The sequence below is a fragment of the Lissotriton helveticus genome, chromosome 6, assembly GCF_964261635.1.
Source record: "Lissotriton helveticus chromosome 6, aLisHel1.1, whole genome shotgun sequence".
Lineage (NCBI taxonomy): Eukaryota > Metazoa > Chordata > Amphibia > Caudata > Salamandridae > Lissotriton > Lissotriton helveticus.
In genome coordinates, this window is record NC_136067.1 from 1343814240 (window position 1) to 1343829216 (window position 14977).

Sequence of the window (14977 nt, forward strand, 5' to 3'; positions counted from 1 at the left end):
TTGTATCTGCATGTATTTAAAATACGTAGTATCTTTAATTTTATAGAGTATTTTTAGTGTATTAAAGCTTAAAAAGCATACCGGACCGTAAAGATCTCCTAGGATGTTGATACCCTGATGTATCCATTGTGCACAAGCGCCATCGGAAAAAATGTTTGGCATCCCTGGATTCCCCCATATTGGTAGTTCAGCATTAAAAAAAGGTATTTTATCGGTGTCCATAATTTGATCCCAAATTCTTTTAATAGCTCTAGCGGTCCTAAATTTGACTCTCTTGTAGTAATTTGGGTCGTGTACCCGAAATAAAAATGGATTACTTTGTGATCCTAGCATGAATTGGTGGTAGAATAGAGGAGCTTCTTTAGACAAAAGACTACGTATGCGTTGAATAAAAGTGGCGAAGAAGTACATTTTTAGATCTGGGAAATTTAGTCCCCCTTTGTTGATTGATAGTTTCAGTGCCATCATTGACCTATGGGCTTTTTTGTATCCCCAGATATAGCTGTTACAGATGCTTTCTATTTTCTTAATGTATGATTTGTTCAGTTGTAGCGGGATGGATCTAAGTAGGTAAAGTATTTTCCGTACTATCTTCATTTTGATTATATTGATACGTCCAATCAAGCTGAGTGGTATTTTGTGCCAATTTTTAAGAGTGGAAGTGATATCTTTAAGTAGGGGATCATAGTTTAATGGAATGATTTTATCGATGTTGGAGGTAAGTTTCACTCCTAAGTAGGTAGCATTAGGGCATAGTCCTATTATCGGGTGTAAAGGTTGATAATTCGCTATCACTTGTGTTTTATTGACATTTAGCCGATATCCCGAGACATCGCCAAAATCGCTGGCTTCCTTGATTATGTTAGGTATGGCCTGTGCCAAGTCAGTGGTATATATGGCGATGTCATCGGCGAAAGCGGTGATTTTTAAGCGCTTGCCTTCATGTTCTATTGGGGTAATATACTCTTGAGCTATTAGCGCGTTTAAAAATGGTTCTAGAGCTATAGCGAATAACAGGGGTGAAAGAGGACACCCCTGTCTAGTGCCCCTTTTTATTGGGAAGTTATCCGAGTTGTTTCCTCATCTTCAACTTTCATGTACAAAAGGTATTGAGTACTGAGTAACCATGCACTGCTTGCCAGTAGACATGACGAGAGCCATAGCCCCTTTCTTGGCATTGACATCTTTTATGACAAAATACAGACCAAATCCAGGATTTCCTCGCCTGCACACTTATTTTGTGATTCTCCTAAACCAGTTCCGGAATGCTTGCTTTCCAGTCCAGGGTGGACCTGGCCTGGCAGTCTGGACTTGACTGTTCCCATGGGGAGCAGGGTCAAGAGAGATTTACATAAGGATTATGTCCAAACTGGGGTGGCATAGAGAGCAGAAAAACAATGGATTTAACCGAGATCTGTTAGTGGGGTGAATGTTGGACAATATTCAGCATTCCGTTCATCATCTTCTTGTGCAGCAATATGTTTTTTTTAGTCTGGGAATCATCTTGAAACATTTCAGTTACATAAAGACACAATTCCTGTAATGTTTAACAAAGGAGCCATATCTATCCTTTTACAAGAGTCCAACTGCTCACAGGAGAACACAACTTGGTTCATTACCCCTTTCTCCAGTTGATACAGAAGCATGACACTTTGCATAAAATCACCAACAACAAATGATAGCTAGGCGTGAAAACAATCAATGCTCCAACATTAGTGCATGGGCTTTGCTGGATTTCTACTCAACTTGTGCCCTTACCAGAAAGTTGACAAAGGCACTCTCAACACAATATTATCTATTTGAAAAAATGGGGTAAACTGACAACCATGGCCACTCTCTAGTGCATAAATGTTCAAAATATTTTCAATATCCACTGCTAGAATGTTTGAACAAACAGTCCGGGCAACTCTCTGTCCAGTGGCTACAACTGTCTAAAAATATCAATGATCCTTTACCACCATCTTAATTTTGTACTTAAGGGTAAATAAATAACACAAACCATTGTCTATAATAATGAGATCACTACTGTTGATACATGAAGGGAATCGCAGTTTAAAAAGTGGAACACCAGCATACAATCAAAAACTACAGTTACATGGTTTAACTGTTTAATCACATAGTTTCATCAGAATACAAACCTACATTAAATATATCCTCAATATAACTAGTTTCCAGTACAAAACAATAATTAAGCAGAAAACAAAATTATTGCACATTCACAAATTCACTTAACATCTATCTTCAAGAGCTTTGGTTACTGAATCACTGAAACTCTTTCACACTCTGTCTTTTACTCACATAAGCTAAGTTTAACGTATTAACTCAACTGATTTTGGTTGCCACTGTGTAGTTAAAGTTAGGACCTAGTTATAACAGGACATTTATTTTTTATTTTGCTATTAATTTTGGTACAATTTGATGAATCTTTTTGAAACGTCCCTATAAAGAATAAAAATGTTCTTCCACCACAGCTCCTTCCTGGAATTTTTCAGGATGATCCGCTAAGCTGGGGCCAAGATATAAGGGGGTCACAAAACACAATTTCTATAGAAAATGTTCATGACGAATTTTCAGCGCTTCAGCCAAAATGGCTGAACATAATTACACGAAATGTGGCAGAAAGCTAGATCTTTACCCAGAAAGCTTGCTTTTTGTCATTTGGTGCAAATCTTTTCAGGAGTTTTTGTGAAATTAACGTTCAAAAAGTATAAATATTTGGATCGTTGAGCTGAAATAAAAAAATTCAAGCATTCTGGGTGGCTAAGGGGTTCATTTATTATTTACTGTTGACGGCCAGGCACATCCCCATAATGTCCTTCATGGGCTAAGTTGCATATTTTTCCTGCTTGAGCTACCCCAGTCTTGGTGGGGACACCCGCAAATCTTACAAAAGTGTTTTGGGGCCTGCAGGTAGAACAGAAGCCCCACAGAAATCATTCATTAAAAGCAACCATGTGCTTTTTGGTGTGTATTCAACGTGGACCCAGTAAGAGTTGTTGGCGTTTCTATGCATTCACAGAAATTGAGCTTTTGCTCTTCAGTTGAGGATCGCAGGGCCCCCTTATTAGTTGGTGCTATGGCTAATAACCTTGTGTTCATATAGTGAAGTGGTAACCCCTTGACAAACAAGTTGCTTACCTTTGAGAAAGAGGTAATGCTCTTTCTGATGGAGAATATTTAACCGCAGCGCTGCTGCTGATTCTTTATATTTGGAATTATCCTCATGCATCAGACTGGATCTGTAAACGTTTTCACTAGTACCTCTGATGGCAGAGGTTGCACTGGGCAGCTCTGCACTAACACCGCTCCACTTAAAAAATGACATGCAGAGCCTATATAAGCCCCCCTCACATGCGCTGACCTTAGTTGCTTTCATGGCTGTAAGGGCCCTCAGAAGCAGTGCCCCAACAGCAAACAGACTCTCAGCAGTCTGCAGATTCATAGACTTAGGATCTTATTAATTGAGAGAAGCCAAAAGGGAGAATGGGCGGGTAAGGGAGGAATCTGTGGTTAGACAAAATCCCTACCCCAAACAGTAGTACTGAAGGTAAGTAACTTTTTCTTCTGCATGCCAACGCATTGGTAGCATCGTCAGCCCTTGTGAAATGTGATTGCAGCCCTTCCAGAACCTGCTTTCTAGCCAGTGCATAGCAGATGTCAATGCAGAGCACAATCCAGGAGAGGATGGTTCTTTTTCTGCATGGCTTTGCCTTTTTTTGCTCCAGCGTACCACACAAAAAGCTGAATGTCCACCTAGTGATCTCTAATATGATCAATGAAAAAGCTCAGAGCTCTTTTGATGTCCAAGCGATGAACTTTCTCCTCTGCCTAGAGGAGTGAGGCAGAGCTACAGAATGCCTACAAGTTGATATCTTGACCGAAATGGACTGGCACTACAACTTTCGTCAAGAAAGATGCGCGAGTCCGTAGAACTAGTTTGTCTGGGAAGATAGTGGTGTATGGATGTTGACGGGGAGCTTCAAACTAACTCACTCGCCGATGTTATGATGAGAAGGAACACTGTCTTGAGGGTGAGAAGCCGCAAGGGACAGCTGTGAAGTGGCTAAAAGGTAGTGTATAGCAAATATATGAGGACCATGTGAAGGTCTCACTATAGCATGACACAAGGAGACTGAAGAAACAGACGTTATTGATCTTTTGAAAAAACGCATCACAATAGGTGATTCAAATAATGAGGCTGGTACTGGCAACCATAAAAAGGCCAAAAGAGCAGAAAGGTACCCTTTAACTGAGCCAATAGCAAAGCCTTGCCGGTGAAAAAAAAAAGTTAGACACCATTGCCTGGAGGAGCGGGGGGGCGGGGTAATCTGGCGTGTGAGGCACCAATCCAGAAATCTGTCCCAAAGGCAGCCATATACTGCAAAGATGACATCAAATTTCGGTATCAAGGACCCCCTGTAGAATAATCCAATTCCTAGGACAGGGCAAAATTGTTGAGTGTGATAGATTATACATCGCCTAGGAATTATATTCTCTACTGCAAAGATTACACCATCCATCTACGAAGGAAGGTCGAAGCCTCCATTGCTCAATCTTAAAGCTAAAGCTTGAAAGTGGAGATTGAAAGGCCCAGGTGCAGAACACTGCCCCACTGCTGCGACCGCAGGTCCTTCCAGAGGGGCAGCCTGATTGGATGACAGATACTGAGAAGCAAGAGATCTGGATACCAATCTCTCCAAGCCCAATCCGATGCCACTAGGATGCCTTGGGCCCGGGTTGGTCATGGTCTTCTCAAGAGCTCAGGGTGTAAGAGGTATTAGCAGAAAGGCACACAAGAGTCCCACCTTAAGTGAAACGCGCATCATAGCAAGACAGCTTGGAAACTCTAACAAGCAGAACTGTAGACATTGCAAGCTCTCGGTAGTGGCAAATGGATTGAGACAAGGTCCTTCCCATTTGCAGGAGAGACTGTGCCTCAGATCTGGCTGCAACTGCCTCTCATGGTTCCCTAGGCATTGGCTAATGAGTTTGTCCACCCTGGTATTCAAAGATCCTGTCAAGTAGTTCACTACCAAGAAAATTATTTGATGATCTAGCCATCTCTAAAGGTGAAGCACCTCCTGACACAGGGCCCACGAACCCACTCTGCTCTGTTTGTTGCAGTAACACATGGCAATGATGTCTGTAGGCACCTGCGTCAGACTCTCCTTGATGGATGGAAGAAAGGCTTTCCACACCAAGCCGATGGCCCTTAGCTCTAGAAGGCTGATATTGACCTGGGACTAGGCCAGAGACCAGAGGACTATGATCTCCACCTCTCCCAGGTGGCTGTCCCTGCCTAGAAATGACACCTATAATCACTATCAGCTCTGGGTCAGGTAGGGAGAGAGGGATGCCCCTGGCCCTATCGTGGTCCAACAGCCACCACTGCAGATCTTTTGCAGTCTCTTCCAAAAGATCGATGTGGTCAGAGAGTTTTCCTTGATATGGGAACACAGACTTCAGATCCCACCCAATGAGCTTTCAGATCCCATCGACTGCAGAGCCCGCATATGCTATCTGGTGGTGTTGACCAGCAGGATTCAGGAAGCCAGATTCGACCTTATTGAAATCCAGAACATAAATTAAAAGATCAGGATCATAACCTGAATGTCCTAGACCAGTGTTTCCCAAACTGTGGTCCGCGGACCCCCAGGGGTCCGTGACACATTCCCAGGGGGTCCGCAGGTCTTGAGTGATCCTGGTGTTTGATTTAAATTCAGAGCGATTGCTTTGTTTTGTCCCCTGCCCTAATCAGCAGCTCATTTGAATTACCTGATCGTGATCTGAATGCGCGCGCCACGGAATACACAGGGGGCAGGAGGGGTGGGCGCAGTGGGCAGACCTCGGGTGATGACGCCGCAGCCTTAAGTAAAAGTAAATATTTCCCAAGGGTTTAAAACCCTTCCTTCTCCTATTTACTGGGATGACAGCATTCACTGCAATCGCTTGAAAGTTCTGGTCATTGGATTTTTATTTTATTTCTCGTTTATGGCGCCGGGACTCTGATAAACTCTTTGGTCTGACATCCTGCTGTCAGCACACATACATAAATGTCCATAGCTTCCCACACTGCTCTCTGACAGAACCCTGAACGCTGGGTAGTCATAGCCACTTGTCCCTCGTCGAGATTTTAGCACGTCATCCAATATTGCTGTTTCATTAATTTTCCATGGCTGCCATTCCTGCCAACTTTTCGGGATAAAACAAAATCTGTAAGATAGTGATTGGCCATCTAATTCTTCAAGCAATAGACTGAGTGGAGATGCAGGGGCTACAAGAAGGGGTGAAAACACAAAAAGCCTCATTAACAAGTAAATGGTCTTTTAAAGACCTTGTGAAGTACTCGGGTGCGGCTGCAATAAGACAGTCGCCAGCCCAGGAAGCTGTCTCTGCCCAGGCTGACACACACAAGAGTGGGTGGGTGGGGGTGTGTGTCAAGGAGACAAGCTGAAGCCGTTTTGAGGCCCTTATCAGGACCGCTTAATAGACACAGACTTCAAGGAAAAAGGACATTAAACATTTAAAGTGGGCCCCCAGATGTAGTGAAGAGGAAGCTAGAAGAACCAAGCAGTATAGTCAGTAGGCCCAGCACTTTCTGCGAGTCTTGACTTTGTCAATACTTATTTTGTTATCTGTAAAATTTTGTTAGGAGGCTACCGGGAGACAATTCGATATTAAAAAAAATCTTTGGTTGGAAGCTTTTGTGGCAAGAAAATACACATTTATTACAGTCCCTGGAAATAAGTATTATGTGCAAATTACAGTGTGAGATTAGCTAAAGTGGGCTGGCACACTGACTTGTGAATGGCGTAACCGTCCAACAAAGTATTACTAAAACCAAAATCTTTGCAAACGCGAGACCTAGAAGGAATGAAAGACTGCAACAAATGGGGGGGCCGGGAGGGGGGAGAAAAGTGAGCGGTAAGTAGGTATTATGAAAGAAGGTTGACTTTGTCAAGAGACGGAAAGGTGGGCGAGTAGTGTCTGGGGAGAAGGGAAACGAGGGCAGAAAGGGACAGGGGGTGAACAGAAGAAGATAATGACGAACAAGCGCGCCCGAATTTCAGTGTAATTTTGAGTGACATTCAAATACTATGAGTGAGATTTATTTGTGAGCAAAAATCAAACATTAATAGACTGTTATAAGCACTTACTTACTTTAAACTGCAACAGTGTGAGTTCCTGGCGTTGAGTTCCAGCCTCAGGCCATACCTTCTCCAGTGCACACACTCAATTGGACTCTGCTGGGAGAGCTCAAATGCCTTATGAGAGCCTGTGCATTTATGACGTGTCCCTGTGTGCCTTTTGAGCACCAGGCTGCAGCTCAACCCCCTCTCCCCCAGCAGCACAACACAGAGCACTCCGACATAGACATACCAGTGTCCAAAAATCAGACGGAAGGGTTGGTATAAATAAGAAAAGCATAGGAGGAGGCATAGAAGCACCTAAGAAAGGAGGCAAGTTTTGTCTTTGTGTTTAGAGTCTGCCCGAGCCACAGCAAGATTTTAAAGAAAATGTGACACTTCCTTTCTTTACATTTCAATTGAGCAGGACACTTTTAAAGAAATGCACAGTAAGAACAAAGGCCTTTCCTTCTTTTCATTTCTGCGTGCAAACCTGCTTTTCTTTTCTGCTCAATTGAAAGGATTCAAACACATAGCTGTGCTTGCTGTGGATTTTCTACAAGCAAGCGTGAAACTCTTGTTCCTTCCTTCCCCTCTTGGTTACTTTTCAACAAGAGTGGCAGCTGGGTATTGAGTCTTATTCCCGAGGTGGTGCATGTGACGTCATCTGATTAGCATTAGCATGTGTATTTTTTGCGAATAACTTTTACTTTTTTGAAATTTAAATTGTACAAATTGCTTGGGGGTCCCTAGCTTCCAGTGGGGATTCAGTGGGGGTCCTCAGGAGTCAAAAGTTTGGGAACCACTGTCCTAGACACTTCTTTCTGGGGGAAAAGATCAAAACCAAACCATGTCCAAAATAGTTAAGACGAGGGGCAACGTCTGAGAAGGAGTCAGATGGGATTGCGGCACACTGATAGTGAATCCCAAAGATGAGGAGGGTTGCCATAGTCTGGAGGTGGCGAACGACTGCCTAGGGAGAGCTCGCCTTCAACAGCCAGTCGTCAAGAAAAGGAAGACTGGGACTCAAGACCTCTGAAGATCTGCTGCTGCCACTGCCATCTCTTTTGTGAACATCAGAGAGGAACCGATGAGACTACAGAGGAGCACAGTGAACTGAAAATGCTCTTGTAAATGTAAATGTAAATGTAGTTGAGCTTATATAGCGCACAGCTACCCGCAGTGGGTGTCCCGGCGCTTGCTTAGGGAACCCGTCCTGGTATTCCCCTATGAGATAGCAGGGTATCCACAAGGTGAAAGTCAGGCATCCCGCCGCGAGGGGCCGTTGTGGAGATTAAGCAAGCTATTGCCCAGAGTCGCAGAGTGTGAACCCGTGAGTCGAGGAGGCACCGGGGCGAGAATTATCGAGTCCGTGGAATTCTTAGCCCAAGACCCGCCGAGGCGGGGAATTGAACCCTGGTCCAGGACCGATCTCAGCTTCCCGGGTCTGCTGCCTCTAACCCCTGAGCCACACTTCTCCAAATGCTCTTGTCCCTGCACGAACCACAGGTAGCACCTGTGGGCCTCAGGACAGGTCTATGCAAAATGTGTCCTGCAGCTTCAATGCCACCATCCAGTCTCCAGGCTCAAAGGCAGACCAGACACGATCATGGGTGAGCATCCTGAATTTGTCCTTCCAGGTGAAGGTGTGAGGATACAGGATTAAAGTACGATGAAGGCCTTCATCCTTATTTTGTACTAGGAAGTAGCTGCAATAACAACCACGATCCACTTCTGTATAAGGTGAAACAACTTAGTCCAAATAGTGATAATATTTGGGTTTTGTGAAAATTGGCTGTCATTCTTTATTTGGAAACCCTGAGGGTGTCAAACACTGAAAAAATGGTGTAGGTATGTTAAGAGGTCAACAGCCTGTAATGCCATATCTGTCAATCCAAATGTTTACAAAAATTGTTCAATGTGGCTTTAAAGAGCCACAGAGTCTGCAGAGACAGTCTAATGTGCCAATCAAAAGCCTGTTAAAAGATGGTTTGGGTGGGATGGAGCTAGGCACAGGACCTGACTTCAGGCTAATCCCTGCAGTCAGAGCAGGCTGTGCAGTGTGGGATAGGGGATAATGCAGGCCTGAGCTCAGAGGTTTCTGAGTACCGCCAGAGGCTGCGCATAACTGGCTTGCGGAAAAGGCCTCTGAAAATAGTAAAGAGTTCAGGTACCATGCTGATGACCCGTGGCGGCTCCTCCACTAAGGTGGAGGAGCGTCGCCCCACTGCTTTTCAACAGTGTGAATAAAGGAAAAATAAAATGATAATGACTTGTTATTATCATTTATTTTTTCCTGCTGCAGCGGCTGAGCAGGGCGGGCTGCTTTGCCCTCAGAGCAGGGGGAGGAGTGGTGGGCACTATGTAAGTGCGCATGAATGTTTGGCCAGCCAAACCGTCATGCACACTTTGCATGTTCTCCACCCAGGCTGCATTACAGCCTGAGCGGAGAACATTCCCAGACTCCCAGTCCCTGCCTCAGCGCCAAACCACAGAGCTCAGACCAATCACAACACTGCATTGCAGCACTGTGATTGGCTTAGGGGAGCCTGGGTGCTTCCTGTTCCAGCCAGGAGAGATGACGATGGAGGAGGGAAGTTAATTTTTCTATTTCTATTTTTACACCCTCTTATCTGCCTCCCACCCCACCACCACCGTTCTGAGCAGACTGCCACTGGCATCAGAGTTGTCATCAATGATGCTACTGAGACGTCATCAGTGATGATAACACTAATGCCATCAATGTTATATCAGTGGTTTTTAGGTTTTGTATTGTAACCACAACACTTTTCAGTAAGTTTTTTGAGGGGGAAATGTATAATTATATACAAATACATACATGTAATTATGAACTCCTTTACACCAGAGGGAGATAACAAACATATGCAATGTTACCTTCATTATTGGGAGGAGATCTTCCACTTTGTGGACTTTTGCAAGAGCTTCTCGAACTTCTAAAAGGCCTTTTGGGTTGTTGGCACTGAAATTGTGAAAAAACATAAAATAATACATTTTACTGTTTACGTATAGAAAACTGAACGTCATGATTTTGTTCATTACAGTCGTGTCCACGAATAATGTTCCTCAACCACAAACGTTCAATATATTAATATCAAAAATACATTAACACGATTTCTTAGTATTGATTTATGAAATGTAGATACTCCTTTCAATCAGAACGGTCTAAACACAAACAGATTCTGATTGAACAAAAAGCAGCCAAACAGATTGGCTGAATGGATGAAATAGCCTGCTGCTTCAGCCAATTGGGTGGTTGCCTTGCTGTTAACCAGAATTGGTTTCTATATTTAGAACAAGGAAGGTAGATGAAAGGCAACCATTCACAATAGCTAGGCCAGCAGGCACCATGGTGGATCATTTTGCGATTCAGTAAAGGGCAGGCAGCCTGCACATGGGGGCTTTTCCACAAAGTCATGTGTACTGTTCCAGGAGAAAAACGTCTCCATAGGCAAATAAAACAAGCATCAGGCATCGGACATCCACAAGCATCAGGCATCAGACATCCACAAGCATCAGACATCAGGCATCAGACATCCACAAGCATCAGACATCAGGCATCAGACATCCACAAGCATCAGACATCAGGCATCCACAAGCATCAGACATCAGGCATCAGACATCCACAAACATCAGACATCCAAAGGCATTAGACATCAGACATCACACATTCACAATCATCAGGCATCAGACATCAGGCATCAGACATCCACAAGCATCAGACATCAGGCATCAGACATCCAGAAGTATCAGGCATCAGCCATCCACAAGCATCAGACATCAGGCATCCACAAGCATAAGGCATCAGCCATCAGACACCCAAAAGCATTAGACGTCAGGCATCAGACATCCACAAGCCTCAGGCAATAGATATCCACAATCATCAGGCATCAGACATCAATCATCATACATCAGGAATCAGACATCAGGCATCAGACATCAGGCATCTACAAGCATAAGGCATCAGACATCAGGCATCAGACATCCACAAGCATTAGACATCAGGCATCAGACATCTACAGACATCAGACATCCACAAGCATCAGGCATCAGATATCCACAATCATCAGGCATCAATCATCATACATCAGGCATCAGACATCAATCATCATACATCAGGCATCAGACATCAGACATCCACAAGCATCAGACATCAGGCATCCACAAGCATCAGGCATCTACAAGCATCAGAGATCAGGCATCAGACATCCACAGGCATCAGACTTCAGACATCCACAAGAATTAAGCGGTACAAAAGGGGGTGGTGATGGACGGAGCATCTGAACCAATCAAACACTCACACCCAGTCAACAGATCTGGGTTTAATCCATCACGTTCTTTAGCCCACTCTGCCACCCTGGTTCAGACATGGCCGTATGCAAATCAGTCTGACCCTGTGCCTCATGGGAACAGTCCAGCCCGAACTGCCAAGCCATGCCTTCCCTGGACCGGAAACAAGCTTCCTGGGACCTGTTTCTGGCATTTCAGCCGTCTTCAGCCAGGCTTGCTTGAATCCAGTGGCAAAGTGAGCAAGGGACTCACGTCTGAGCATACCCTGCCAACTTATGGCGAACAAAGCGGTACAAAAGGGGGTGGTGATGGACGGAGCATCTGAACCAATCAAACACTCACCCCCAGTCAACAGATCTGGGTTTAATCCATCACCGTTCTTTAGCCCACTCTGCCACCCCAGTTCAGACATGGCCATATGCAAATCAGTCTGACCCTGTACCTCATGGGAACAGTCCAGCCCGAACTGCCAAGCCATGCCTTCCCTGGACCGGAAACAAGCTTCATGGGACCGGTTTCTGGCATTTCAGCCGTGTTCAGCCAGGCTTGCTTGAATCCAGTGTCAAAGTGAGCAAGGGACTCACGTCTGAGCATACCCTGCCAACCTATGGCGAACAAAGCGGTACAAAAGGGGGTGGTGATGGACGGAGCATCTGAACCAATCAAACACTCGCACCCAGTCAACAGATCTGACAAACACTCACACCCAGTCAACAGATCTGGCCGCCATAAGTTGGCAGGGTATGCTCAGACGTGAGTCCCTTGCTCACTTTGCCAATGGATTCAAGCAAGTGGCAGTGTGGGCTAAAGAACGGTGATGGATTAAACCCAGATCTGTTGACTGGGTGTGAGTGTTTGATGAGCAGCGACAGTGGCCAGCAAAGGCGGGAATTCGGCTGGCATTTCAGGCCAAGACACTTCGACGAGGCAGCAATTCTGAACATGGCCGAATTCATGGCACCAAGACGAGCAGCGACAGCGGACTGCAAAGGCGGGAGTTCGGCTGGCATTTCAGGCCAAGACACTTCGACGAGGCTCGCAATTCTGCCCGAGGCCGAGCTGGCTCGGTCCGGGCCCTGTTTCCGTTCACTCGCCCAATAAAAAAAAAAAGCTTGTATATAAGATAGTTGATTAAAGTGTATAGGGTGAGCACTTTCGAGCCGCTATGGTATTAAATAATTAATATAAAACTGCACACAGTAGTAGCGTAATGAAATATTCAGTGAATGCATTGTTCTGGGAGAAATACGTATTTGAAAAATCTTTTCCTCAAACTATTGTTACCAGTATCATGGCATGCAAGATAAGGATTCTAGAACGCCTCCTGAAGTCAAGGGGATACCTAAGCGAACTTAAATACAAAACAGCGGGTCAAAGGAGCGAACGCATTCCAAAATTAGACCCAATTCACTATCCGTGACTGCTTTCCAATGCTGCCAGGAGTGTACGCCAACTATGTACACAATGAGGGTGTATTTACTTGTCTCGAAGGAGCGCCTGGAGACAGAATGTACGGTAAAGAATTCTTTTTTTTTTTAAAACACACCCGCGAGTGGTGCGCGTGCGCCACTGCGACACATATGTTTTCAGGGAGGGGTGTGGAGGTTGAGGGGGCGAGGGGCCCATGCACATAGCCCCCCATGTCGAATCAGGCACTGGTAGAGGAGGATCAGGCTGCTTTGGGGCAGTGGGAGGATGCTCCTATTGACCTCTCTACAGGCTCCCGGGTGGGCACCCCGGCCCCTAAAGTGGGTGGGGGGGGCAACCCCGCAGGCCCAAGTTTCAGCAAGGATGGTAGAAGAGGAGGCCCCCATGGCTATAGGGGCCTGGGCATGGCTATTCCCGCCTGAAGTGGGTATACAGGACTACTGCCCGCCCCTTCCCGAGTTGGGAGGCGTTGGCGTGGGAGGACAGGATCAGAGAGCAGAGGCTCCTGGTGCAGCTTAATGAGGCGCGGTGGGCAGAGCAAAATTTGGCCAGGGTGGGTGCAGTTTGGGAGAATGAGGTTGAGGGGCCCCCTACTCCCACTTCGGAGGAGGAGAGGTGGGCAGAGCAAGAGGAGGAGGCCAGGGCGTCTAGGAACAGGATAGGTGGCGCGGTGCAGGGCAAGAAGCAGCAGTTTCAGTCAGGGACGGACAGGACGGCTTTGAGACCGGATGGTGCCGGGGCCCACTCAGGTTGGAGCGACCTGGGGGGTAGGGGAGGCACCAAGTCGGCAGATGTCGGCAGAGTTCGGAGTGGCCCGGCGGGGTGCAAGACGGCCCCAGGACGCCGGCTTGAAGCAGCAGGGCAGTCCGCGGCGGCCATCCCTCCAGCGCGGGAGCGGGCAACGGCGGCGGGTGTGTCTGAGGGACGGGGTGCGAGTGCGGTGAAGAGCAAGGGCGTGAAGAGGGCGGTGAAAGAGGTGTTGTGGACGCCTGTGGATGTGGATCCGGTGGTGGAGTTGGATTATGAGGATGAGACTGAAGAGCTTGAGAACGGGGAGGTGAGGGATGACGGTGACAGGACGGGGAGGGGGGGTGAAGGACAACAGTGGCCGTGGTGTTTTACAGGTTCCTAAGACATCTAAAGGCAAGGAGAAGGCGGAGGCGGACAAGGATTCTACCCCAGAGGACGGCCTAGGGAGCTGCACTCATCGTTATCAGGTGAGGGGTCTTGGTGGGCGGCCTGGGATGGGGGGCCCAAAAGGGAGTAAGAAGAAGGCGTGTATGTCGGTAGGTGTCGGTGATGAGTCTGTCCGGGATTCAGGGGGGGGGCACAAAAGGGGGGGTTGCCTCTGGGGGACAAACAGGTGGATGGTAAGTCTGTTTCTACATCTGGGGTCCAGACTGACAAAGTGGATGGGAAGGATGAGCAGGGGGACAAGGCGGATGACAAGCATCAGAAGAAGCTCCCCTACATGGGGCTGGCTATGTCCCTGGGGTCTCACCTGTCAGATAAGATTAAGGGTAGGATTTGGAAACACAAGTATGTAGACGTGTTCAAGCTGTTGCACAGGGAGGTGCAGGCGAAGGAGGGTTCCAAAGGGGAGGAGTGGGAGTTGACCAGGCGGCCCAGGGTACCAGTGACAATGGAAAATTGGATGTTGGCGTTTCTCATCTATGCTAGTATTTACGGCGAGAAGCACCTAGACAGGGCCATAACTTTATTGAAGTACATGGACATAATAAGGAAGGCACAAATGCAGTTCGGTGGGTTCGCCTGGCTGAGCTACGATGAGGAGTTCAGGGCTAGGGTTAGTGCTAATCCTGACAAGCATTGGGGTGCGGTGGACCAGGAATTGTGGATGCAGTGGACGCATCCACACACTCGTCGGCATCTACACATACTGCTAGCGGGTTATCCATGGCTTATCATCCTTTCTGCCGCATCCCACCCACAGTGGGGCAGGGGGAGGGGCTGCCGCAGGTGCTGTTATCACCGGTCAAGCCGCAAAGCCGTGCAGTTACAACACCGGGGCCTGTTGGAGCTACAACAGAGGTTATTGCTCGCACTACCCATCTAAATTTAAGCACAAGTGCTCCGAGTGCGGAGGAAAACAT

The 14977-nt window shown here is 46.6% G+C and overlaps 1 protein-coding gene across 2 annotated transcripts in view; it reads right to left on the reverse strand.

Annotated features, from left to right (window-relative positions):
- TTC13 (tetratricopeptide repeat domain 13) overlaps positions 1–14977 on the reverse strand; it is a 1212286-nt gene that overhangs the window by 432391 nt on the left and 764918 nt on the right. For both annotated transcript variants that reach the window (XM_078649075.1, XM_078649076.1), the window contains exon 17: positions 10023–10107. In XM_078649075.1, the coding sequence (XP_078505201.1) occupies positions 10023–10107 (85 nt within the window). The remainder of the gene's footprint in view (positions 1–10022; positions 10108–14977) is intronic.